This window comes from Caloenas nicobarica, chromosome 10 (genome assembly GCF_036013445.1).
Source record: "Caloenas nicobarica isolate bCalNic1 chromosome 10, bCalNic1.hap1, whole genome shotgun sequence".
NCBI lineage: Eukaryota > Metazoa > Chordata > Aves > Columbiformes > Columbidae > Caloenas > Caloenas nicobarica.
This window is the reverse complement of record NC_088254.1, coordinates 22201365-22221861: the sequence shown is the minus strand read 5'-3', so window position 1 is coordinate 22221861 and position 20497 is coordinate 22201365. Positions and strand designations below refer to the sequence as shown.

Below are 20497 nucleotides of genomic sequence, written 5' to 3'. Positions count from 1 at the left end.
AACTCACATTTTCAGGGCCACTATCCGCTTCATCTTCCGAGCTATGGGCGCACAATGCAAACAAAACAGCTTTAATTTAAGAATCATCCAGTTTCTAATTAAACAGCCATAGGCAGCTGGCTGGACACATTTTAATCAGTTTCAATAACCTATTGATTGTATACTGAGGCTTAAAAATTAAAAGTAAAAAGATGACCGGGGAATTGTCCCATCTCAGAACAACAGTAGAATCCTCGGTAAATAACTCCTCTTTTAACCATCAGCTAAATGAACACTTCAATACTGCAGTACAAAGTCTTCTGCAAAATTACTTTAACTAACAAGCAGAAATTTATCAGCTTCAGCCAAAATCAATGCTGAAATCAATTTGAACACTGGTTGTGTCTAAAGGGGCTCATTGGCAATTTAGGGAAATTACACCATGTAAATGCCTGTGCTTTAATTGAACAGTTTCATCAACTAGGCTGTGATTGCTGTCCATTCACTTATTTACTTTCGCTGCAGCTACCATTCTGCAAAGGAATGGTTTTTGTCAGACTTGAAGGAGGTACTTTATCTTCATTTTATGCACTTTTGTGCATAACAGATTTTATGAGGCAGGCAAGCGATAGCCGGGGTCAAAAGAAACAAGTGAACAGCAATCACTGGTCAGTCTTGTTTAAACTGCAAGGATAATATGCAGAAATTCGGTGAGGTATTTCTAACTTAGTCCGGCTATTATTGTTCCAATGCTTTTCGATGTGACTAAAACCAAACCAAACCAAAAGAAATGGAAAATGGATGTAGTCTGGAGAAGGAAATAAAGGAAAAATGCCTCCATAATTGCAACACAACAATGCAGGGAGATGCGATTTTCAGGCTTCACGTGGCCACAGATTTGTTTTGAAGCCAAAACACGGAACCTGCCAGTAGTTCCTTGTTTCCAGAGCTGCATCACGCACCAGGCTGGGACAAGAGCGTGTATAACGTTAGTGAGAACCTTTCCTGGAAGGCAAAACCCCGCGAAGCTGCGTGGGGCGGCCGGGACAGGCTCCGTTCCTGCCTCTGTCGCTGCTTTAGGAAAATAATTTCCATCTCCATCGCCATTTACGCTCTGCCACGTGCAGAAGATGACGCCAGCCTCCTCTGCGAAAGGGCCAAAATAACCTGCGAATTAAAGAACTTCAAAGAGGGGTGAATTATTGTTATTGTATTGCATATTCATACAGAAAACCAGAAATTAATGAGCAGAGGAGGGCTCCAGCTCTGCTTAGATGTAGACTGGCTTCCCACAACATTTGAGACGCGTGGCAATTACTGCTGTTAAAGAACAAATGGGGACTATAGAGACCATGGCGAGTTCGCTCCTTCATGACAGCACCAGAGTCCTGCATTAGAAGCCACAGGACAAGCCAGACGGAGCGAACCTTGCAAAGCTCCTCGAGGCAACGATCAACTCCGGCTCTTCCACCCAAACCCAGCAAACGGAGCTAAATCACCTGCACCTCCCCGACTGTCCAACACAGTTACATCTCCTCCGGCTCCCTCGCTCCAGAACTGCCAACGCTTTTCCCCGATAACGTTCGGGGGATCTGCAAAGCGTTCGCGGCACCGTTTGCAGAGAGAGCGACTCTGCAGCTGCCACGTTTAATGTGCTAATGGGGCACCCCGAGGTTGGCGGAGATAGAGAATAAAGAAACGGGCAGATGCTGGAATGTACAGCCCAACCGAACAGCAAAATCGCTCCAGCAAATTGCTCAAACAAATTAAGCTTCTGCATTTACCCGTATTTTCCCCAAGCGATCCAATTCTTCTGGGCGGTGCATCATCAACAGCCACTTCTCTCCCAATTACTCAAGTTAAAGTGAAGCCGTCTGGTTTAACAGCTTTTTGCTACGACGATACCCACTTCTCCCTTTCCTTCCCTCTCTCCCAGATAGTTGGTAACTTCACAAATTAATGACGGCATCATTGGGACTTTATTTCAGCACGCAGAGTGTTTTGCCTTGCTGCTGCTGAGGGCTCCTCTAACAGAATCCAAAGACTTACAAACCAAACACAACGCACATTTTAAAAAAATCCCAGGCACACAGAAGGCGACACCATCCCCTAAACAGAGTTCCTTGGACATCTCGCTTCTTATTAACTACAATTGCAAAGTAAAAACTAGAAAAGATGAAATAAACATATTATTTTTGCTTGTACATAAAGGAAATGATGATACTTCAAATACGCCGTATGAGAGAGACTTCACAGAGTAATTATTTGCCGGAGATAAATACCTCTACTTTGTAACATTTAGGTTCAAAATATATGCAACTATGTATTTTTGGTCTAAATAATTTAATGTAGCTACTCCCGAGGCTGGCTGGCAGTGTTCATCCCATTACAAACCAAAATGTTCACTTTTCATTGAAGTAAAAAAGAGGAATCTTATCAAAACAGCCTCCCAGAGCTCTGCAGCCGGCGAGGGAGCTACAAGATGCAGCACAGAAGCACGTACTTTAAATGTCTTTTGGACCTACCCGTGAATGATTTTTTTTCCAAAAAAAGTAATGTAAGTTAATATAATAGATGTAGTGGTATACAGATGTTTTCTTCTGCTGTGAAGCAGCCCAAACTCTGAATTCCCCATCCTACCGGCTCCTGTAAAATAGCTGATAAAAAAACCCCAGAAACTCCGTCACAGAGCTGGACGGTCGTACATCTACCAGTGTAACAGTCTCGCAGCCCTTGTCAGGAAAGGTGCAAATTTCCACAAAGTAATGGCAGCTAAGAGTCTAAAAAAATATGTAAAATTGGACTTAAGATACTGCACGGGAGTTTGGGATTATTTGTACATTCTCACATATTTTTTGAAAAGAAAGAATAATTAACTGGTTTTGCCACATATAACTCTATATTTATCATCATTCCTTAATTAAGAAAATAGTGTATCAAAAGGTAGGGGGAGAAATAGGAAGTCAAACAACTATAAATTCCCTTATTTTTAGAACAGGAAAAACATTTAGATTCAGCAAGTTCTCACTAGAAATATTGCTATAAAGTATTGATTTTTTACCAGACTCAATTGTCTGAAAAGTTGTTTGTATAGCAATATTGGCCAAGCCAATATACTGGAACAATTTTGCTACACACAGTAATCAAGTGTATTTCTAAAGTATAATTATACTGTCATAAAACTAAAGCTAAGATACCTCTTCTCCAAGCAATAAAACAGTTGCAGTTGTAAAGAACCCAAATAAATGAAATACATTTTCTAACTAAACATAGCGTCTTCCAAAGAGAACAAAATCACCTCCTCTCTCCCCCCTTAAGCCAGGGTTAGCATGAAAAGTGATCAATACTTCAATCTCAATAAACTATTTCAATAGTAGTTAATTCACGTGGAAAGAGAGGCTGAAAATTTCTGCTCAGTGACCTGCGACACGCTATCTTGTTTGCAGAACGCTGATAATATATCATTGCCATAATGGATATGACTTAGTATAAAGAGCTAGAAAGAAAATAATTTTAGAAAAAAGATACCACAGACATGCTCGTTCTTTAGATTCCGATCAATACTACACAGGCTGTTCTGAACGCAGCGGCAGCACGGAATGCTGCAGGAGGAAAACAGCCAAACATTTGCAATTAATTTTATTTGACAAACGTTCATCGATTTACTGGGATGGAATATATGTGGGCTGCTATCTATGACTAGTGCAATCCAGCTACCTGTAAGTATTCCGGTTTGCAACTTCTCGTGGGCTTGCGGAGCACGGATGCTCCTTTGGTGAGGGAGAAGGGGCTCCCTTTAGGAAGGGGGTTTTGTTCCAACGCGGGAAATTCTGCCCGTGCTTTATCCAAAGCACATCACCGCAGTACAGTACCAACAACTCCCTGCAACAACCACAACCAGCAGCGATTTGGGGATGAAAGAGTGAATCGGCACAACGCTTCCATCCGCCGCACCGAGAAGCAAATTCGGGAAGATCTGAGAGGAACACAGGAGCAAGTTTGGGGAGAAAAACACATTTCATGCTTATATTCTGCTATTATTGCATTGCAAAGAAAGTCAAACTTCAGGAATGCATAAAACACGCACACATAAAAAAAGGTGCATGTTCCCTGGAGCAGGGCAGAATGATACTTGCACAAGAGAAAATACCCTGAAAGTCATTGCAACTGCTAATTTACAATATGAACGCAATAAAAAGGAAAAAAGAAAGGTAGCAATGCTTCCTTGATACAGAAAAGGGCTCGTGCTTTCACGGGTAAAATTTTTTACTTTCCCAAATTGCCAGCAAGTGCAACACTCAATCGGCTAATGAAGTCGATCACACCACCAGCCCGCACAATGCTGCAAGTCAACGGAGAAGTGCCAGCAGTATTATGTGCTCCCTCCTGTGCTGTTGTTCTCTGTGCCTTGAGTGTTCACATCTCTGCTCCTTTATCCCTCCTGGAGACTCTTACTAAAGCACTAGTCACCACGAGAGAAAAACATTTTTGTAAAAATATTAAATAAAAACTGAGCACATAACACACTACCCTTCACAAATGCAAAAAGAAATCAGAAGGTGCAAGTCTGGCTTTACACAGCATTTTATCCAAGTTTCCCATAGGAGTTTTTTGAAACGTGAAATACATACTATGCACGTGGCAATATATATTTAGAAGAATGAGACACTGGTGCAGCTAAAAGCACCGTCTCATTGTATGGAACACGCACACTGAGCAGATGTGGAACAGCTGTTCCTTGGGAGTTGGGCAAACCCAAGGTGACAAACAGGCATTAACCTCAGCAGATCCTCCGCCCAAGAGGATGGGCAAATCACACATTCCCTCGCCTTGGCTGATATTCCTTCAGATTTTGGCCAGTGGCCGCTATAAGACACAGGATGAAGGGAGGAGACTTTTGGTACAACTCGGTACAGCCATTCTTAGGCAGTTCATGATTTTGCACTGCCAGCTCCTTGCTTCAGCTACTTCTCTAGAGAAAATGACCCCAAATGAGGTCAACAAGGACACATGGGGGTTCCCTCCCTTGGTAGGATTTTCCTTTTCCCCAACTGTGCCTCAAGTGCCTCCCACAGGGAAGGGAAACGACCTCCTCTCCATCAGAAAACACCAAGAAGTCACTGACTGAGGTGTAAAATTCAACGCTCTTCTGAAATCCGATTCTAAAAGAACGCTGTTTCTGCAAGATTTGTGGCCAAGGAATATCTTTCTGCAAGAGAACGTCCATGAGATTTCTGAAGTACCTTCCATCTGACCTGATTTCTGACAAGTCCGCTCCAAGATGGGATTTGTCCCTCCAAGGTTATGCAAGTCCATTTTCATTAAACCTTCTGCAAGGAGACTGAAGCCAGTCGTTTTGCAGTGTTGGCAGCCAATTAGAAACTAAACTAAATGCACCATGGCTTTTAAAATATTAAAAAAAAAATGTTAATATCAAAGTTAAAATGTCTAAGGTATAAACAAAATCATAATGGGATGCTGGGTTACTGTATATGGTAAATAGCTCTCTGGAGGAAACCTTTATTACTCCCTCAGGGCTTTCTTGCAAAGTATAGATTTCTTAATTCCTAGTGGAATATTTTTCATACACCACTGCAGACTATTAAGTACCAGATATTACATTATGTAGTTTAAACTTTGCACTATGCATGAGAAAGACTTTCCTGTCGAGAAAACTATCTCTCTGCTATTATAATCTTTACAATATTAAAATTAATACTGGCTGCAGGGTAGAAGCTTCACTACCAAAATTTGGGGGAGTTTATTGTTTAATATATTCATCAGCCTGCGTGTGAAGCTGCTCGAAAGGGAGGGAAGTCACTGCCACAGCGCAAAGGGTATTCACTAATTTGGAATTGCTGGAGAAAGGCAGAGCCCCGGTGTCGCCGCACCTCACCGGTGACATTCGCAGTGCCGGGCTGGCAAAGGGTGTGGTGAGCCAGCAAGAATAACGGCTTTGCAAATACCGAAGGCAATTCATTAAGCTTCAGGACATTTCAAGTTCCACTTGTGAACCATTAACTCGTTACCCAGGAGGGATTCAAAGCTAAGTATTAAAAAGATAATAAAAATGCACCAAGCCTCACGGCAGCCAAAAGCGGATACCTTGTAAATATGTAAAGAGAATTCTTCAAAAGTTTGTATTAAGAATTTCTTTTATAATCTTCTCTGCACAGCAGCGATGACCCACCTATATCTCCCCACAAACATGAAGGGAAAAATGAAAAGCAGTGTTAAGTTTTATTTTCAAAAATTTTAAGTGAAATTCAACACTCACTTGTAGACTGTGCCTCCATTGCCATGACCGAGGATGTCTCGATACCGTATGTCTTGTTCATTCATCTCCACAAGAAAGAAAGAAAAACAAAAGAGATGTCATGCTGTGGATGGAAATGTCAAGGAAAAGCAACTCCAGGCCATAAACAACAAGCAGTCTGGGTCATTTCAAGTTCAGCTGCAAGAACGAGAAGATCAATACAACATTTGCTGTCCAATTTATAAAAGACGATACCAAGGGACAAAGTGATGGAAAGTTTAATGACAATTTGTTTGCCTGGGTCATTTCATTAAAGTTTGATAAAAGGTGTCAAAATGGAATGATATAATATAGCTCAAGAGGGTCAGGTCACAGATACTGATAGGAAAAGGGTCTCCAGAACAGCACATAAGCAAAGCCAAAGTTGGAGGTGAATGGAAACAATCCAACAGAAAACTGTCATCTTAAGTATGGCTGGAAAAGTTTATGATTTATTCTGAAATCAGCATAATGGATACTAATGCAGTGACAGTTCTGTCAGCAGGATTCCTTCATAGTGCTTAATTCACATACCTTTGAACTACAGCATATATTCTGGAAAAAAAATAGTCCGATAAAAATACGTTTTCTTGAAATCCACAACTAATTGCTTTCCTCAGTCTTTCTCCTCACTGGGACAAGTCTCCAGATAGGACGATACCCTCAGGTATTTGAGCAGAATCCCGACACAAGCACCGCCCGTTGCAAATGCTGGAGTCTGGGATCTCTTCAACGTGGATTTTCCGAAAGCTTATTGTGCATCACCCCGCTGGGTGAGCCATTCGAACGTAAAACTGGAGTTCAACCTTCGCCTGTGCAAATACAGTCATACCGATCTTCCACCTATCCAAAAAACTACAGCTATTTTTGGAAGGCACATGCGTACTTGAAATTAAATATTTTAATGAGAGTAAATTCTGGGTTGCAAGCATTTGCTATTCCGAAAAGATCTCCTCCATTGCTCGATCCTTGTAAGTAACAAGCATTTGGGCAAATCCCATTTTTAAAAGATATTTTCCTAGGAACTCGTTACCAAATCATTAACTTGTTTCCATTAACTGTTTGTGTTTCATGGGATATCGAGTTAAACATTTTACATGAGCTGGAATGGCTGCTTAGACTGTCATTTCTATGGGTTAAAAGGCATCAAAAAAAGCAACTTTAATGATCCATCTGATTAGAAATCACAGAAGCACATCTGAGATCGCTTCAAATCAGTTATTTCAAGCACCACTAAAACCACGGTGAGAGCCACGCAGGGCTCACCATAACCTGTAACTGTGCATTTATGCAAGTTCTGAAATGGCTCTTAGGATTTGGCGGGGACGGGAGCCCTTCGGTGCAGCCCTTGTCCTGAGAGGGGGAACTTTGCCCCCGGCCTCAACTGGAACGGGTAAGCGACGGTAACAAGCTGCAATGCCCTAAAGAGTCAATAGGCAGCATGTCTTATGAACAGAAAATGGAATATTGAATTGATTTAAAAGAGTATGTTTTAAGGACAGAAATTGCCGAATTTGTGTTCTTTCCTTTCACTAACTGAATAAAAAACATACTTATTTCTCACGGGAAATATCCTTCTCTGCATTTCTTCCAGTGAGGTCAAAATCTCCGAGTTCTGAAAAAATGTGAAATACCTCAAAGCAGGAGTTGACTCTACATTATCACCTATTTGTAGTCAAACCTGGGACAAGTATCATAAGATGGTATGAAATGGCCCATTCAAGTATCAAGGTTTATGACGAAAATGAAAATTTATTTTATTACTGAAAGCCATCTTGCTTATTGCATCAATCAGAAAATGCAAATAAAAAGGGAAAAAAAAAAAAAGACACCTCATAAAGAACAATAACTCATGAATGCGTTTTAAAGTGTGTAAAGAATCTATAGTGGATCCCTTGCTCTAAATGTAATTTCTCCCAGAGCGCAGCGCTCATTAATTTAAAGCGCATTCTGTGTTTTAAGGAGTTCTGCTCTTCTGAGCGAGAGGACTTGAATTCTCCAGACTTTGAGGTAAAAACAAACATCTCTCTCCTGTATTCCCAGCAATGTTCTTCTAACTCTCTTAAGAGAAATGAAATGAATCCACAAAGCTACGAACATACTCGTATTTGCTTCTTGGGGGGGGAAAAGAAGAATTTTTTGGTAGTAACACAAGTTATAAGCAACAAATCGAGCAGGATGAGAGCCATAAAGTGTATTGTCTTTTCTCCTGCTCTTTGCTAACTGGTAAAAGCGGAATATTTTCCCCATGCTGGTCCCCAAAAGCCGGTGACAGAAGCAGCTCCGTGCCCAGCAACCGATAAACTGTGATTTACTGGCTCCAATAAAGATGCCAAAAACATGCGACGATTTATTTATTTTACCGGGAAAACTGGATTTGCAATCACAAAATAATAACAATGAACTTGACGGTCAGGACTGGAATATTTAAGCTGCAACACCGAGTTTGATTGGATGCCGATATTAACAGCATTAATGCACAAGCAAACCAGCCTTCAATTATGGATCGGTAAACAGAACATCCCTAGTTTATACCTGCTGGTTTGGAAAGAAATCACTGTCTATCTCTTGTAAATCATTAAAAGCAAAATGCTCAATTAATCCTTATTTTATACGCAGAGGCCTGAGAGAGGCAGAGTCCTCCAGCTGCACCTTTGCTTTCCGAATCGAAGCAATAACGGTTTTGGAAAGCGGTCACACTCCGTGAGCAGACAATTGAAGAGATTTAGTAAATCCCACTTTATAGAGCAGAGACTAATCGGAAAACATGAGCCAGTCAAATGTTTCTTATGAACTGTTGACACTATATCAATGCTGAATCAATTGGTGGCATTTACTCTGAGTGACAGAAAAGAAATAAATATTTATATCGCATCACCTATATCAATGAACCTCGGCAGAAAGCTATTTCTAACCTGTCAATATTTGATTATCTTGAAGAATCATGTCCCCTTCTTTTAATGATTAATATGAATTCCTTATTAAACCTAAATGGAAACTACTAGACGAATATCATTATGAATGCCCGAAAGCATAAACTGCCAAAAAATAATAAAAAAGAATAGCCCAACCCATATTTAAGTAATGATAAGTGTGACTTAATCCCCCAAAAGGGGGAAAAGTTAAAGTTACAACTAGAAACCTATTTCCAGTTATGGATCTGTGACCAAATTTTGCAGAACATTATGCGGAATATCAAAAAGCATTTTCTCTCAATAGAAAGCAATGTAACTCCTATCAGAGGAGGGTGAATAAAATAGCATTAAAGCTTAGTTTGAATTTTTTTTTTTTTAAATGGGTTCAAGTAATATTTTTTAATATCATAATAGGAGGTTTGGTTCCTTTATATCTTTCTAAAATTCTACTACACAGGAAAGACATCAGTAATAGTCTATTACAGGGCACACCAAACCCTAATTTGTGTTATTTAGAACAAATAAAATGCCAAATACAGCTTATGGACTCGGTCACAAAAAGATGGCTTTTAAAGATGTTCAGTAATTCTACTTTAAAAAATAGCAATATTGGAGTAATTCTCAACTTAATTTTAAAAGTTCAGAAGCAAGCGGCTGGTACTTAGAAAATTTTAAGTTCTCCAGCGAAATAGACAGTTTAGCTACAATTTAGAAACATTAGCGAATCTACTTGGTAGAGATCTGCAAACATTAAACTACGCTTGCGTGCAAGGCGTGCTGACAAAGCTTAAAAACACATTTCCAAGCTGTATTCAAAGGATTCGGTGGCAAACAGGCAAGGTTGCAGCACGGGGCGCCCGTTTTCGAGGGGCAACTCTCATTTATTAGAGCCGAACGTTACAGGTGATACCGAAGGACAAGCGGGAGGACCAGCCTTTATCTTCTTGACACGCTCAACTACAACTACTTGATTCATGAAATGCCAATGAGGCTTGGAGAGGTCATTGTGTGAAGGCACTGAATACGCATCTGAGATAATTAAGATTTCAGCCTTCGAAACGTGGAGGGGAAGTGAACAGCAGTTAAGAAAATCAATAAGAGTCTTTTATTTGCAGTGACACAGATGTCTCAGTCAATAGAGCCTAATAGGAGAGCTTGATCGCAATGGACAGGCGCCCGCCGCCAAGGCTATCAAAGGGCTTTCACTATGACAAACATTAAAACATATTTATGTCGCCACTGAAGAATCCAGGATTCTTTTAAGGTAGTTCAATTTAACGGTGTATATTTAACGGCGTTACGTTACGGGGAGCCTGCCCGTATGTTCAGCTCAAAATCGGTCAGACACGATTGCTCCGTTTGCCCAGGACATCCCCTTGTCCATCAATCGGTACATTAAACCTTTCACTTCTGGCTGCCAGAATCTCAATGGCTGGAGCAAGAAAAGAAAGTAACAGCACAGCTTTCTACAACTTCAGGCTTGTGGGTTTGGTCTTGGGGCTTTTTTGAGTTTTTTGGTTTGGTTTGGGTTTTTGTGTGTGTGGTGTTTTAATTTTTTTTTTTTTTAAGAAGCTGCAACATAAGGTGATTCCAAATAATACACAGCAGTTCCTTGCAAGGACCTTCTAAATATTTAAGTATCTACTGCCCTAAAAAACACGAAGGTCATTCTAACTGAGCAGTTGACTTAGTTATTCAAAATTGATTAACTTTCTTCCCCGAAATTGTGGCAGCAGCGCAACACGTGTGAGGTGCTTCAATCTATTTGGAGCTAAATCTGATTAGCACATCTTGAGAAATGGGAAGCAAATTGCTGTGCCAATCAAAATAAATCAGGCCACATAACTCATTCATATCATGAAGGGTTCCACAGTCCCTCCAGTTCTGTATTAAAAGAACACATTACATCGAAATGAGCAGTAAGCATCTCTCCGCCTATTTGCAGTGTGCCAATCACCGCGGCGTCGGGCAGTAACGAGATGTGCGTGTCGCCCAGACCCAATTCCCTGCACCTACCTGGCCATTTGCGAGTATTTTCTTCAGCTCTGCAGAAGACTTTTTTAAGCTGAAAAAAATAAGAGGCGGTTATTTTTTAAAGACCGCGCCACGTCGCTCTATAAAATGACATGAAAAAGAAACAACAAGCCATTGGATTTAAGTTCACGGCTACATATTCTGAGTAGATTTAACTTTAGCAACGCTGACTGATACTCGGTATAGCTGCTCCTCAAACTGCAAACAGCAGAAACGGAGAAGTGATGAACATTTAAGGAAATCAATATATTTTTCACCTTTACAGACTAGCTTTGTTAGACACCTGGCTATATTACCCTTTGAGATCCAACCTATTGCTTGTCAGTTCAAAGAAAAAAAAAAAGGAAAAAAAGAGACCTTCACATACCAGCTGTTTCAAAAAACAAGAAGAAAATAAGGTTCACATCTAGTTTTCAGGTGCTTCAGCTTGTTTTAAGGCCCCTTAAGGCATCATCCCTCAATAATCCCTATAAACCTGCAGCAGAAGGCTGTGCCGGGGATGATGCTTCACCACCTCCCCTGACCGCGGACTGGTAAGTCCATCTCCCAATACAGACATCCCAGGGACACCCCCAAATTTAAAGGGGGGGTGAGTCCAATTTGCCATGTGCATCCACTCCAGGTCACCTTGCTCCTGCAGTCCCTGGGACTTTTCAGGAGAAACTCCCCCTGTGCCAGTAATCTTCCATTACACAAAATGATCTATGTTATTTTCTTCTAGCAAGAGAACTTTAACAAACCACAACTATCAGCTTGGTGTGTTTTGTAGGTAAAACTATTGATGGCTTCAAACCATTTCCACCCCCTGCAAAAACAGTGTTTCACCTCCTTCCCTGACAAACTTTGCTCCTTGTACGTTCAACACAACAAATTGCCTGGGTAGCGATGTGTCTGCAAAACTTAATCTCAAAGAGACATTCTGCTCTTATCACTGAAGTTAAAAAAAAGTACAAAATAATATATTCTTGAAAGGCATGTGCACGCGTCTTGATCACAGATCATTATTAACAAGAACAGTGAAAACACAGATTTTGTATTTGGTGGCTTTGTTCTTTAATAGGCCTCTTGTTCCCACGACTACTTTAAAGAAAAATTAAGTTTTCCAAGGAAACATAAGTTGATCTTGTCATCTTTCATGACTAACAATTTGTGAACATGAAACAAAGAGAGACTTTCAATTACTTCAAAACCAAAACTCATAGCGCAGAAGGTTTTGGAAAAGGAATGGCAATTAACCACCAAATAAGGTGACAAGAATCTTCTAGAAGCCTCATTTTCAACGCACTTCAAGAACAAGCTCAAAGTAGAGGAAGAGCTGAAAGCCAAAGCACAACAGCGACAGAAAACAGCTTTATTTAGCTCAGTGTTAGGAGAGGTTGGGAGGAGAACTGCAGTTCATAAAGGCATTCAGATTTATTTTCTTTCGAGAGTCTTGGACTGGATCTTCACCTCTGCAACCCACAGCCAATCTCCCCCAAAGGATGGAGCAAACTTTGCCAGAGGAGATGGATACAGCGTATTGGCTTTTTTTTCTCTCTACAATTAGCAAAGCTGCGAAACGGAGCATCAAAACCGGTTCTAGCGGTACCTGGATGGGTCACCCACTGCAGGACAAGGCGGTATCGGCAACGGGCGCCCACGTCCCGTACGGGGCCGGTAGGACCCGGCGGTGGCTGCCAGAGCTTCACCGACCGAATGTGCTCAACGCAAGGGGACTCTGCCTTTGATCCTGTTCATCTCTCCTTTTTTATTTTCAAAATGCTCTCAGAGAGAAAAGCGAGTAGCATGCCGACGCACAGATAAATGCAATATTATCTGCTTCTTAGAAGACTAAAATAATTTAGGTTGAAACTGACCTCCAGAGATTTCTATTCCCACATTTCAAATATGCTCTTATATGAAGAAGATGGAGCCAGACCCTTTTTATTTCCTTTCAAGAATACACAAGGGTTTTTTCAGTGAGTTGTTTGTTTGTTTTAACATCAATATTGAGTATAATGACTTCCTGTAACAGTTCACGTAATAAAAGGGAGTTTATGCTCCAGTGTTTAAAAACAGATCTCTAGGAGAAAAGAGAAATAGTTCTCTTGCATTTTTAGATCTTAATATGGGTTTCGAAATTAGGACTGGAATCTAAAGAGAAAGATAAGGGAGATGGACTTCAAAACTTTACTGAAACTGCATGAAACAGGGCACCCAAGCTGTTCAAACTTTTCAAAAAACTTACCCCAAAACAATAAACCTACTGAATCAGGTATCAAATTTTAAAATCAAAGAACCTTGGAATGATACGACCAACAAAGACCTGAACATACAGCCCTTGCAGTAAACAGCGATCATTAGATCAACTAAAACAAATGAGCTCACCCACAAACTGTATTTCAATGCTTTCTAAAGGACAAAGCCACCTGAAACACCCAGCAAAGACTTATTTCTTTCAGCAGAAAAGGATTCTGAAGAACGAGCAGTACGAGTCTAACAAGCTCCATGAATCAAGGTAATTTCTCCTTCCCCGCTTCGCTCCTGCATGCCCAGCAGTCACGTTGAAAAAAGTTATTTGGCATCAAGCTTATCGTTGGCAACTACCACGCACAAGGTTCCATTTTGCTTTAATAAAAGAAAAGAAAACAAAACATAAGCTCCCATTCTTGACTCTTACCTATTGCTTGGAAGGGAATCCGAGACCGCCGAACTGCTATTATTAGCAGACCCTGCTCGCGTATTTACCTGCAGGCAGGGAAAGGATCTTTATCAGTCGTTTGTGTTCAGAGGACACTATTCTAATTAACCTGTAATTTGCCACGAATTTCTCATTTCACTACGAAGGTTAATTAGCTTGTTGCTAGGCATGCCGGCAGTTGAGGTCTCGCCTGTATGTAGGTTAGCAGGCTATATAATGCATGGACTACAATATACTATCTTGAACACTTAGTTAAATACAGGTCCACCATTTATTCTCATTTTTAAAATGACATAATCATTTAATATATTTCCAGTTTTCTGCATTTCAAACTGGGCGTGCTTACAGAAGCAAGAAGCATACCCGAATGAATCAAATCACCTACAAGAATTTCTTTGCATTGCCTTCCACACTTAGATAAATCATTGAAATCAAATGAATATGGTGGGGTTTCTTCAACTCTTTGAAGTAGTAGCGGGTGCTATTTGATAAACTGCCTATTAAAATTTAGGGACCTTATTAACAGAGGTGAAAAACAAAAATAAAGGCAATTCCGTCTTTAATAAAACTGTATTTATAGATATTGCAGCCAACACCCAGCAGATGAATCCTTCTCCCACCCTCACAAAAAAAAAAAAAAAAGCTTGTCAGAGCTCAAGAAAGTGCAGTTTTATTTGACATTTCAATAAGTGGAACACAGCATTACAAATCCATCTAACTTTACTGAAACAATTATTGAAATTCATACCTTCAGGCCATGTATGTTCCGTTTCCCAGGAGGTTTGCAGGCTGAAACAGTAATTGACTAAATTGTAGAACACATCAGGGCCATTTACAAATTTGCTCAAAATGAATCTTTTAAAAAGAAATGAGGGTGACACCAAAATTAGCAGAGAGAAATGATTGAAAAGTGCCTCACAAGACCCAGAGTGGGAATTATGAGCCAGGATTTTTAACTTGCAGGAGTGAGCATTTATAAATGCTAAGAGCTTTCTGGCACCATGTAATATAAATTCTAATTTCTGCTTAAAACACATCAAAATCAAGAGAACTGTTGGCTTAAATTATCAGAATCTTTTTGTAATTCAAATTAAAATCAATATCTTATGTCACCACATTTTCGCATGTTAGATTTTTTTTCTGGCATTTAACAGAAATATTTGCAAGATGTATTTTAAAGGACTCGGCTGCCACACATCACGAATTAGTCACATTGTCAAACGCAGACAGTTTGTTTTAAATGTGGAAAAAACATGTCAGGGGCAACAGCAATGAGTCTCCAGGAACTAAATACTGGATAAAGGCAATTCCAAATGCCGTATTTTGGACACAAACACAGCATGTTGTGATGTCTTGGTTTACAGAGGGATGTGCTGCTTGAGGAGCGAGTGTTTTTCTGAAGTCTCCCGAACTACATATTGCCTTGTTCCTCCATTCCGCGGATGTGCTTTTGTCAAATGTTAAAGCCACAAAGGCTTCGAGGTATGTGTTACAGACAGTTCCCATTTTAAAGATACAAATGGTATGTTAAAGGGCCTGTCACTTGTGATTGATTGTCTGAGGAGGGACGAATTTGATTTTTCTCCTTCTCTGACGCACATACGTTTCGCTTCAATTTTTGACAGCAGGAAACAGAACTATTTATTAGTCAGAAGGACACAGATGATAGTTATTAAACACATCAGTTAGGGTCAGGCTGTGGGCCTTTAAATGATACCAGAGATTAGCACGTGCGTCTTAAAGAGGAGAAGTATTATGATACTGTGGGCATTAAAAAAAAACCAACCAGAAGACAATAAACTATTCTAAAATACATATATTATGGGTTTTTTCCTAATAGGTTAAAATCAACATTTTGAGCTAACTTGAACTAACTTGAATTAAGATATTAAAAGAATGTTTTTTATTATGCATATTTGAATGGGGTTTATTATACATATTTGAATGGTATATTCACCTTGCATGCCACAGATAGGACATATGTAACAGACAGGATATATGTGTGTATGCACATATGCTCTTGTTTACGTGTATGCATACAGAGAGGTTTCTTTTCGGTATGAAGAACAAACTCTGAGTCTTGCTACCTAGACAGAGATGATGCATTTTATTTTAAATAAACAAAATACCATTTTGTCCCCTTCAAGATCTTTCTACTATGAAATGAACACAGCACAGCCAAGGTAAGAAGATGGCACACGGACATGTACTACTGGCAGGTTTTATGGCAAACAGGAGCTCTCAGAAGCTGACTGGAGAGAACAACTGGGAGGATTCCCCAGAAGGAAAAGAGGCAGAAAGTGAAAAGGACTCAAAAGGAGACTGGGCTTGCAAAGAAAGCTCTTAAAAAGGGAAAACCTTAAATTACAGGCAGAAAAGCTGCAGGTTACTGATGGGGCTTCAAGCTGCAGCATGTAGAAAGACAAGACCAAGAGGGCATGAAAGAAACGTGGTTGTGCTAACAAAATTTGGGATGTTCATTAGAGAGGCAGGGCAAGAAGACAGGGGAAAAAAAAAGCAGAAAGGGGCATTTTGTTCACTATTGCAGATGAGCAGCAACAGAACTTGGAAGTGGCCTGGCTACAAAGGGAGTGCAGAGCAGCCTTAAAGCTGTAACCTGGAGAGAACAGATGTTTTAAGAAGGCGATTTGGAAAGATGAAACAGCAACTCAGCTCTGCAGCAATTCAGAGCAAGCGGCAAGCGACCTGCAAGGAAACACCCAGCAGACACGTGTGCAGTTGAGCCAACGGTGAAAAAGCAGACATAATATATGGGGATTGTATCCTCAGCAGCGTGGAGATGAATTCTCAATCTGTACAGTCAAAGAAGAATATCCTTGCATGTAAAGGAGACAGAAAAAGAAGTAAACGGCAGGAATCCACTTGGCTGGTTCCTCAGGAATGACCCAAAAGGAGAATCGAAAAGAAATTTAAGACCAATTTCTAAACTCAAAATGCCCCTTTAAACACTCAGGCATGCCAGCTACTGAGCACCTCCTGCCACAACTTAAAACTCTTTGCTTAAGGGGAAAGATATCTAATTGCCTTGCATTTCCAAAAAGGGTTCCCCACCTAGGATCACCCACTATCTCCAAGCCACACGAAAGCCTAGCATTTTATTTCTTGTAAGCGGTGGTCAGTGATTTTAGACAGGTTGTACATCAGTAATTAAATGGCCTTCCACAGAAAGAGACAGGTCCAGGAGAAAGGCCAGGACCCTCGCAGATCAGCCTGGGAAGAGAGAAGGGGCAGAACGGAGCGTCCTCCATCACAGCCTGGAGAAGAGAAGGCCCCAGGGAGACCTTATTGCGACCTTTCCGTATGTAAAAGGGGCCAATAAGAAAGATGGGGACAGACTTTTGAGCAGGGCCTGTTGCAACAGGACAAGGGGTGATGGGTTTAAACTAAAGGAGGGGAGATTCAGGCCGGACGTGAGGAGGAAATTTTTTATGCTGAGGGTGGTGAGAGCCTGGTCCAGGTTGCCCAGAGAGGTGGTGGCTGAACCATCCCTGGAGACATCCCAGGCCAGGCTGGACGGGGCTCTGAGCAACCTGAGCTGGTGCAGATGTCCCTGCTCATGGCAGGGGGGGCACTGGGGGCGCTGGGGAGGGCCCTGCAACACAAACCATCCTGTGGTTCTATGATCGTGTCTTGCTGATTGTACCAGAGTCCTGCAGCTCAAACGTCTGGGAGTCCCCCTCTCAATCCGATCCTGCTAGCCCAAGCCATAAAAAAATCTATATCTCCGTATTCCCCTTGAATTCAAGTCTCTTTTCCACAGGAGTGCACTAAACTACCAGGACAGCCAGTCTCCTTTTGAGACCTTATTAGCACGCGTTTGAGAAGGCGGTTGGTTAATTGCCCAATTCAAACTTCAGAGAGTTGTAAGTAATGGAAGTCTAGAATGTTTAATTGGGAAGCTCATAGTATGATTATTTGTATAATATCAGTTAAGTGAGAAGAGTTTAATTTTTAATTATTTCAATTAATTTATTGCTGGGAGATTTACTTGGAGAATTTAAACCTTATCTGTTTCATCAATTAAGAATCAGAGATTCAACGACTGGATGGCAGGAGCATCTGAATGAATCAGCAGAGTTACGTAACGTATTAGTCTTTTTTAAACTATTATTTGAGGTCCAAGGGAGCAGTGCATTCCCGAAAACCTAACGAGCTGCCTATGAATTTTTTGTTCGGGATGTAGATGACCTAGTTTTTAATTGTCTCAGCCCACATAATTGATTACATCTCTCTCTGTTTAGGAGAACTATTAAAGCGCTAGTGATCGTTTTGATACCACTAAGTGCCCAAATCTCTAATAAAATATGTCACGTATTGAGCTTCTGTGACAGACACATTCCCATTTTCAAAATGAACAATGACGGTCACATTCTCAAAGTCTGTTTGACTGATTAATGATATTAAAAGATCTTAACAAAACCCAAATTTTGTAGTACCGTAACCTTAAGTTATTCATCTGCTTTGGTTTGAATACATGCAGCACCATCACCAATGAGTTTTTTAAATGTACATAAATATGTACTATGCAAACTGATTCTTGTTAGTCTAATTTACTCCAGTAAATTAGCTATTTTATATGCAATAAATGTAGTTTTCTCTACACTCCCCACAATAATGAATTCTTCTATCCAAATTAAGAGGTAAACATCATGTTATGTGCATTTAAACCTCCTGAAAACATAAGTGTTGATGAAACAGTTTACTGATATCATCATTGTTGATTAGAATTTGTTAAGCATTACCTCTTGGATATATCTGTAGAGGCTCTATTAACTGTCCATTTACTTGCTGTTCCATTACAGTGGAGTAATACTGCAAAGAGATTAAAGAAATAGATTACTCAGTAATGTATGAACAGTAGTAAGAGCGCTTATGGATTGTTTAATTCAATTTTTTTTTTTTTTTAATTGCCATAGTACATATCAGCCTTTAGAACGCTTTCTTACCATTTGCAGCTTCACACAATAAAGCGGCACAGAGGAACGTGAGCAAGGGGCTGTGGCTCCAGCACAGGGACCTGGTCTTGGCTCAGATAAGTGAGTTTTAGGCCCACCTGAAACCTGGGAGTGCTTCAGAAGACCGAGCAAATGAAACATTTACAGCAAACACAGCAGCTGCCACACCTGGAGAAGCTGGGAAAAACCAGTCAAACGTGGAAACAAAGAAACGCCGTAAATATAGTAAAAAAAAAAAAAAAAAAAAAAGTGCAATTAGGAGAACTCCAAAGGAGGAAGGAATCTGGAAACTACGCAGGAATGTGCGATGCTGAAGCATCACATCCCACGTCAGATGTCACACGTTCCCCTGGCGCATAAATCTAACGCACAGCAAGGTGTCCAAAACTGCTCTGCAGGGATTGTGAGGAATGAGCTGGAGGGGGGAAGGTTATTGATAAAGAAAGGCTCAGAATGGACAAAAAGGGGCGCAAATGTATCTGAGAACATGAAGACCCAGGAGGACAGAAAACATCTCATGTGGTGCGAGGGAGCCTGGAAAGCGGCACGAGGATGAGGACGAAAAGCAGCATTAAATGAAGAATTAGACATCTGGATTAAATACACCTAAATCTCCCCCGATTTAACATCACGACCAGCAATCCCGGGGCAGGAGACAGACCGTGCTACGCGTTTACCGTCTATAACCCACACGTCTCTCATCGCCATGTGTTAAATATCGAAAGCACATCACAAAGCAACCGCCGAATGCCTTTGAAGCGAAGGGGCTGGCTGTGGGCCAGATCTCCGTGGCATAAATCAGTGTAGCTCCACTGACTTTCATGCTAATTCTCACCAGCCCAGTGTGGTCTAATACTTCAGCGTGTCACTGTTACCGGCGTTCTGTGATACTATTACTCAAACTGGCAAGAATGGATGTCAACGAGAAAAAAAAAAAAATTCCAGGTCTCTGTGGAATCAAACACATGTATTTCGCTCACACCAATGGCTTCCCATAGGGCAAGAATATTTTTACTTACGCGACTTAAAAGGGACAAAAGTTTATTAACTACCCAATGTTACAGAACACTTTCCTCTTATAATGGGGTTAAACGCGTGAACTATAGTAAGCAGATGTTACATGGGCACCATACTCGATTGATGTGCAGAAGTTTTTCAGTGCTTCTGTTTTTCATGCTCACGTCAACAGGAAGAAATTTCCTTTTTGTAAAAAAATACTGTTATGAAGAAAATTGCTGAGGGTTTAAGGATCCATCTCCTGGGTGTACATCTCGTCCATCTGCTGCTAAAAGCATTTCCCTCATTAAAATCTCACCACAAGACTTTTGAGGGGGGTATCTCATTCATACGAGTGTACAAACATATAAATCCATATATTAAATAACTGCGTGACCCGTGTTCTCGCTGTGCTTACACAGAGCAAAGCTATACATTGCAAAATCCCACTCTTTGGAAATCATCACGAGGTTTTTCAGGAGTCAGGACTATCTCATAGAATTATTTCGTATCGGGGGGTCACGAATAACATGCCAAATCCTCCTCCCTGTCCCCCCATCCCTTCACAAAAATGTGTCACCTGTACCTAGTAGTTGTGGAACTGTGCAAGAATCTGCTCCAC

General features: G+C 40.7%; 1 protein-coding gene across 1 annotated transcript in view; it reads right to left on the bottom strand.

The window, feature by feature from the left end:
* MAP2K5 (mitogen-activated protein kinase kinase 5) overlaps positions 1–20497 on the bottom strand; it is a 125687-nt gene that overhangs the window by 90303 nt on the left and 14887 nt on the right. Inside the window, exons 4-8 of the mRNA XM_065641996.1 lie at positions 18667–18736; positions 14652–14692; positions 13883–13950; positions 11206–11254; positions 6257–6321 (exon numbers count right to left, since the gene is read on the bottom strand). Of these exons, the coding sequence (XP_065498068.1) occupies positions 6257–6321; positions 11206–11254; positions 13883–13950; positions 14652–14692; positions 18667–18736 (293 nt within the window). The remainder of the gene's footprint in view (positions 1–6256; positions 6322–11205; positions 11255–13882; positions 13951–14651; positions 14693–18666; positions 18737–20497) is intronic.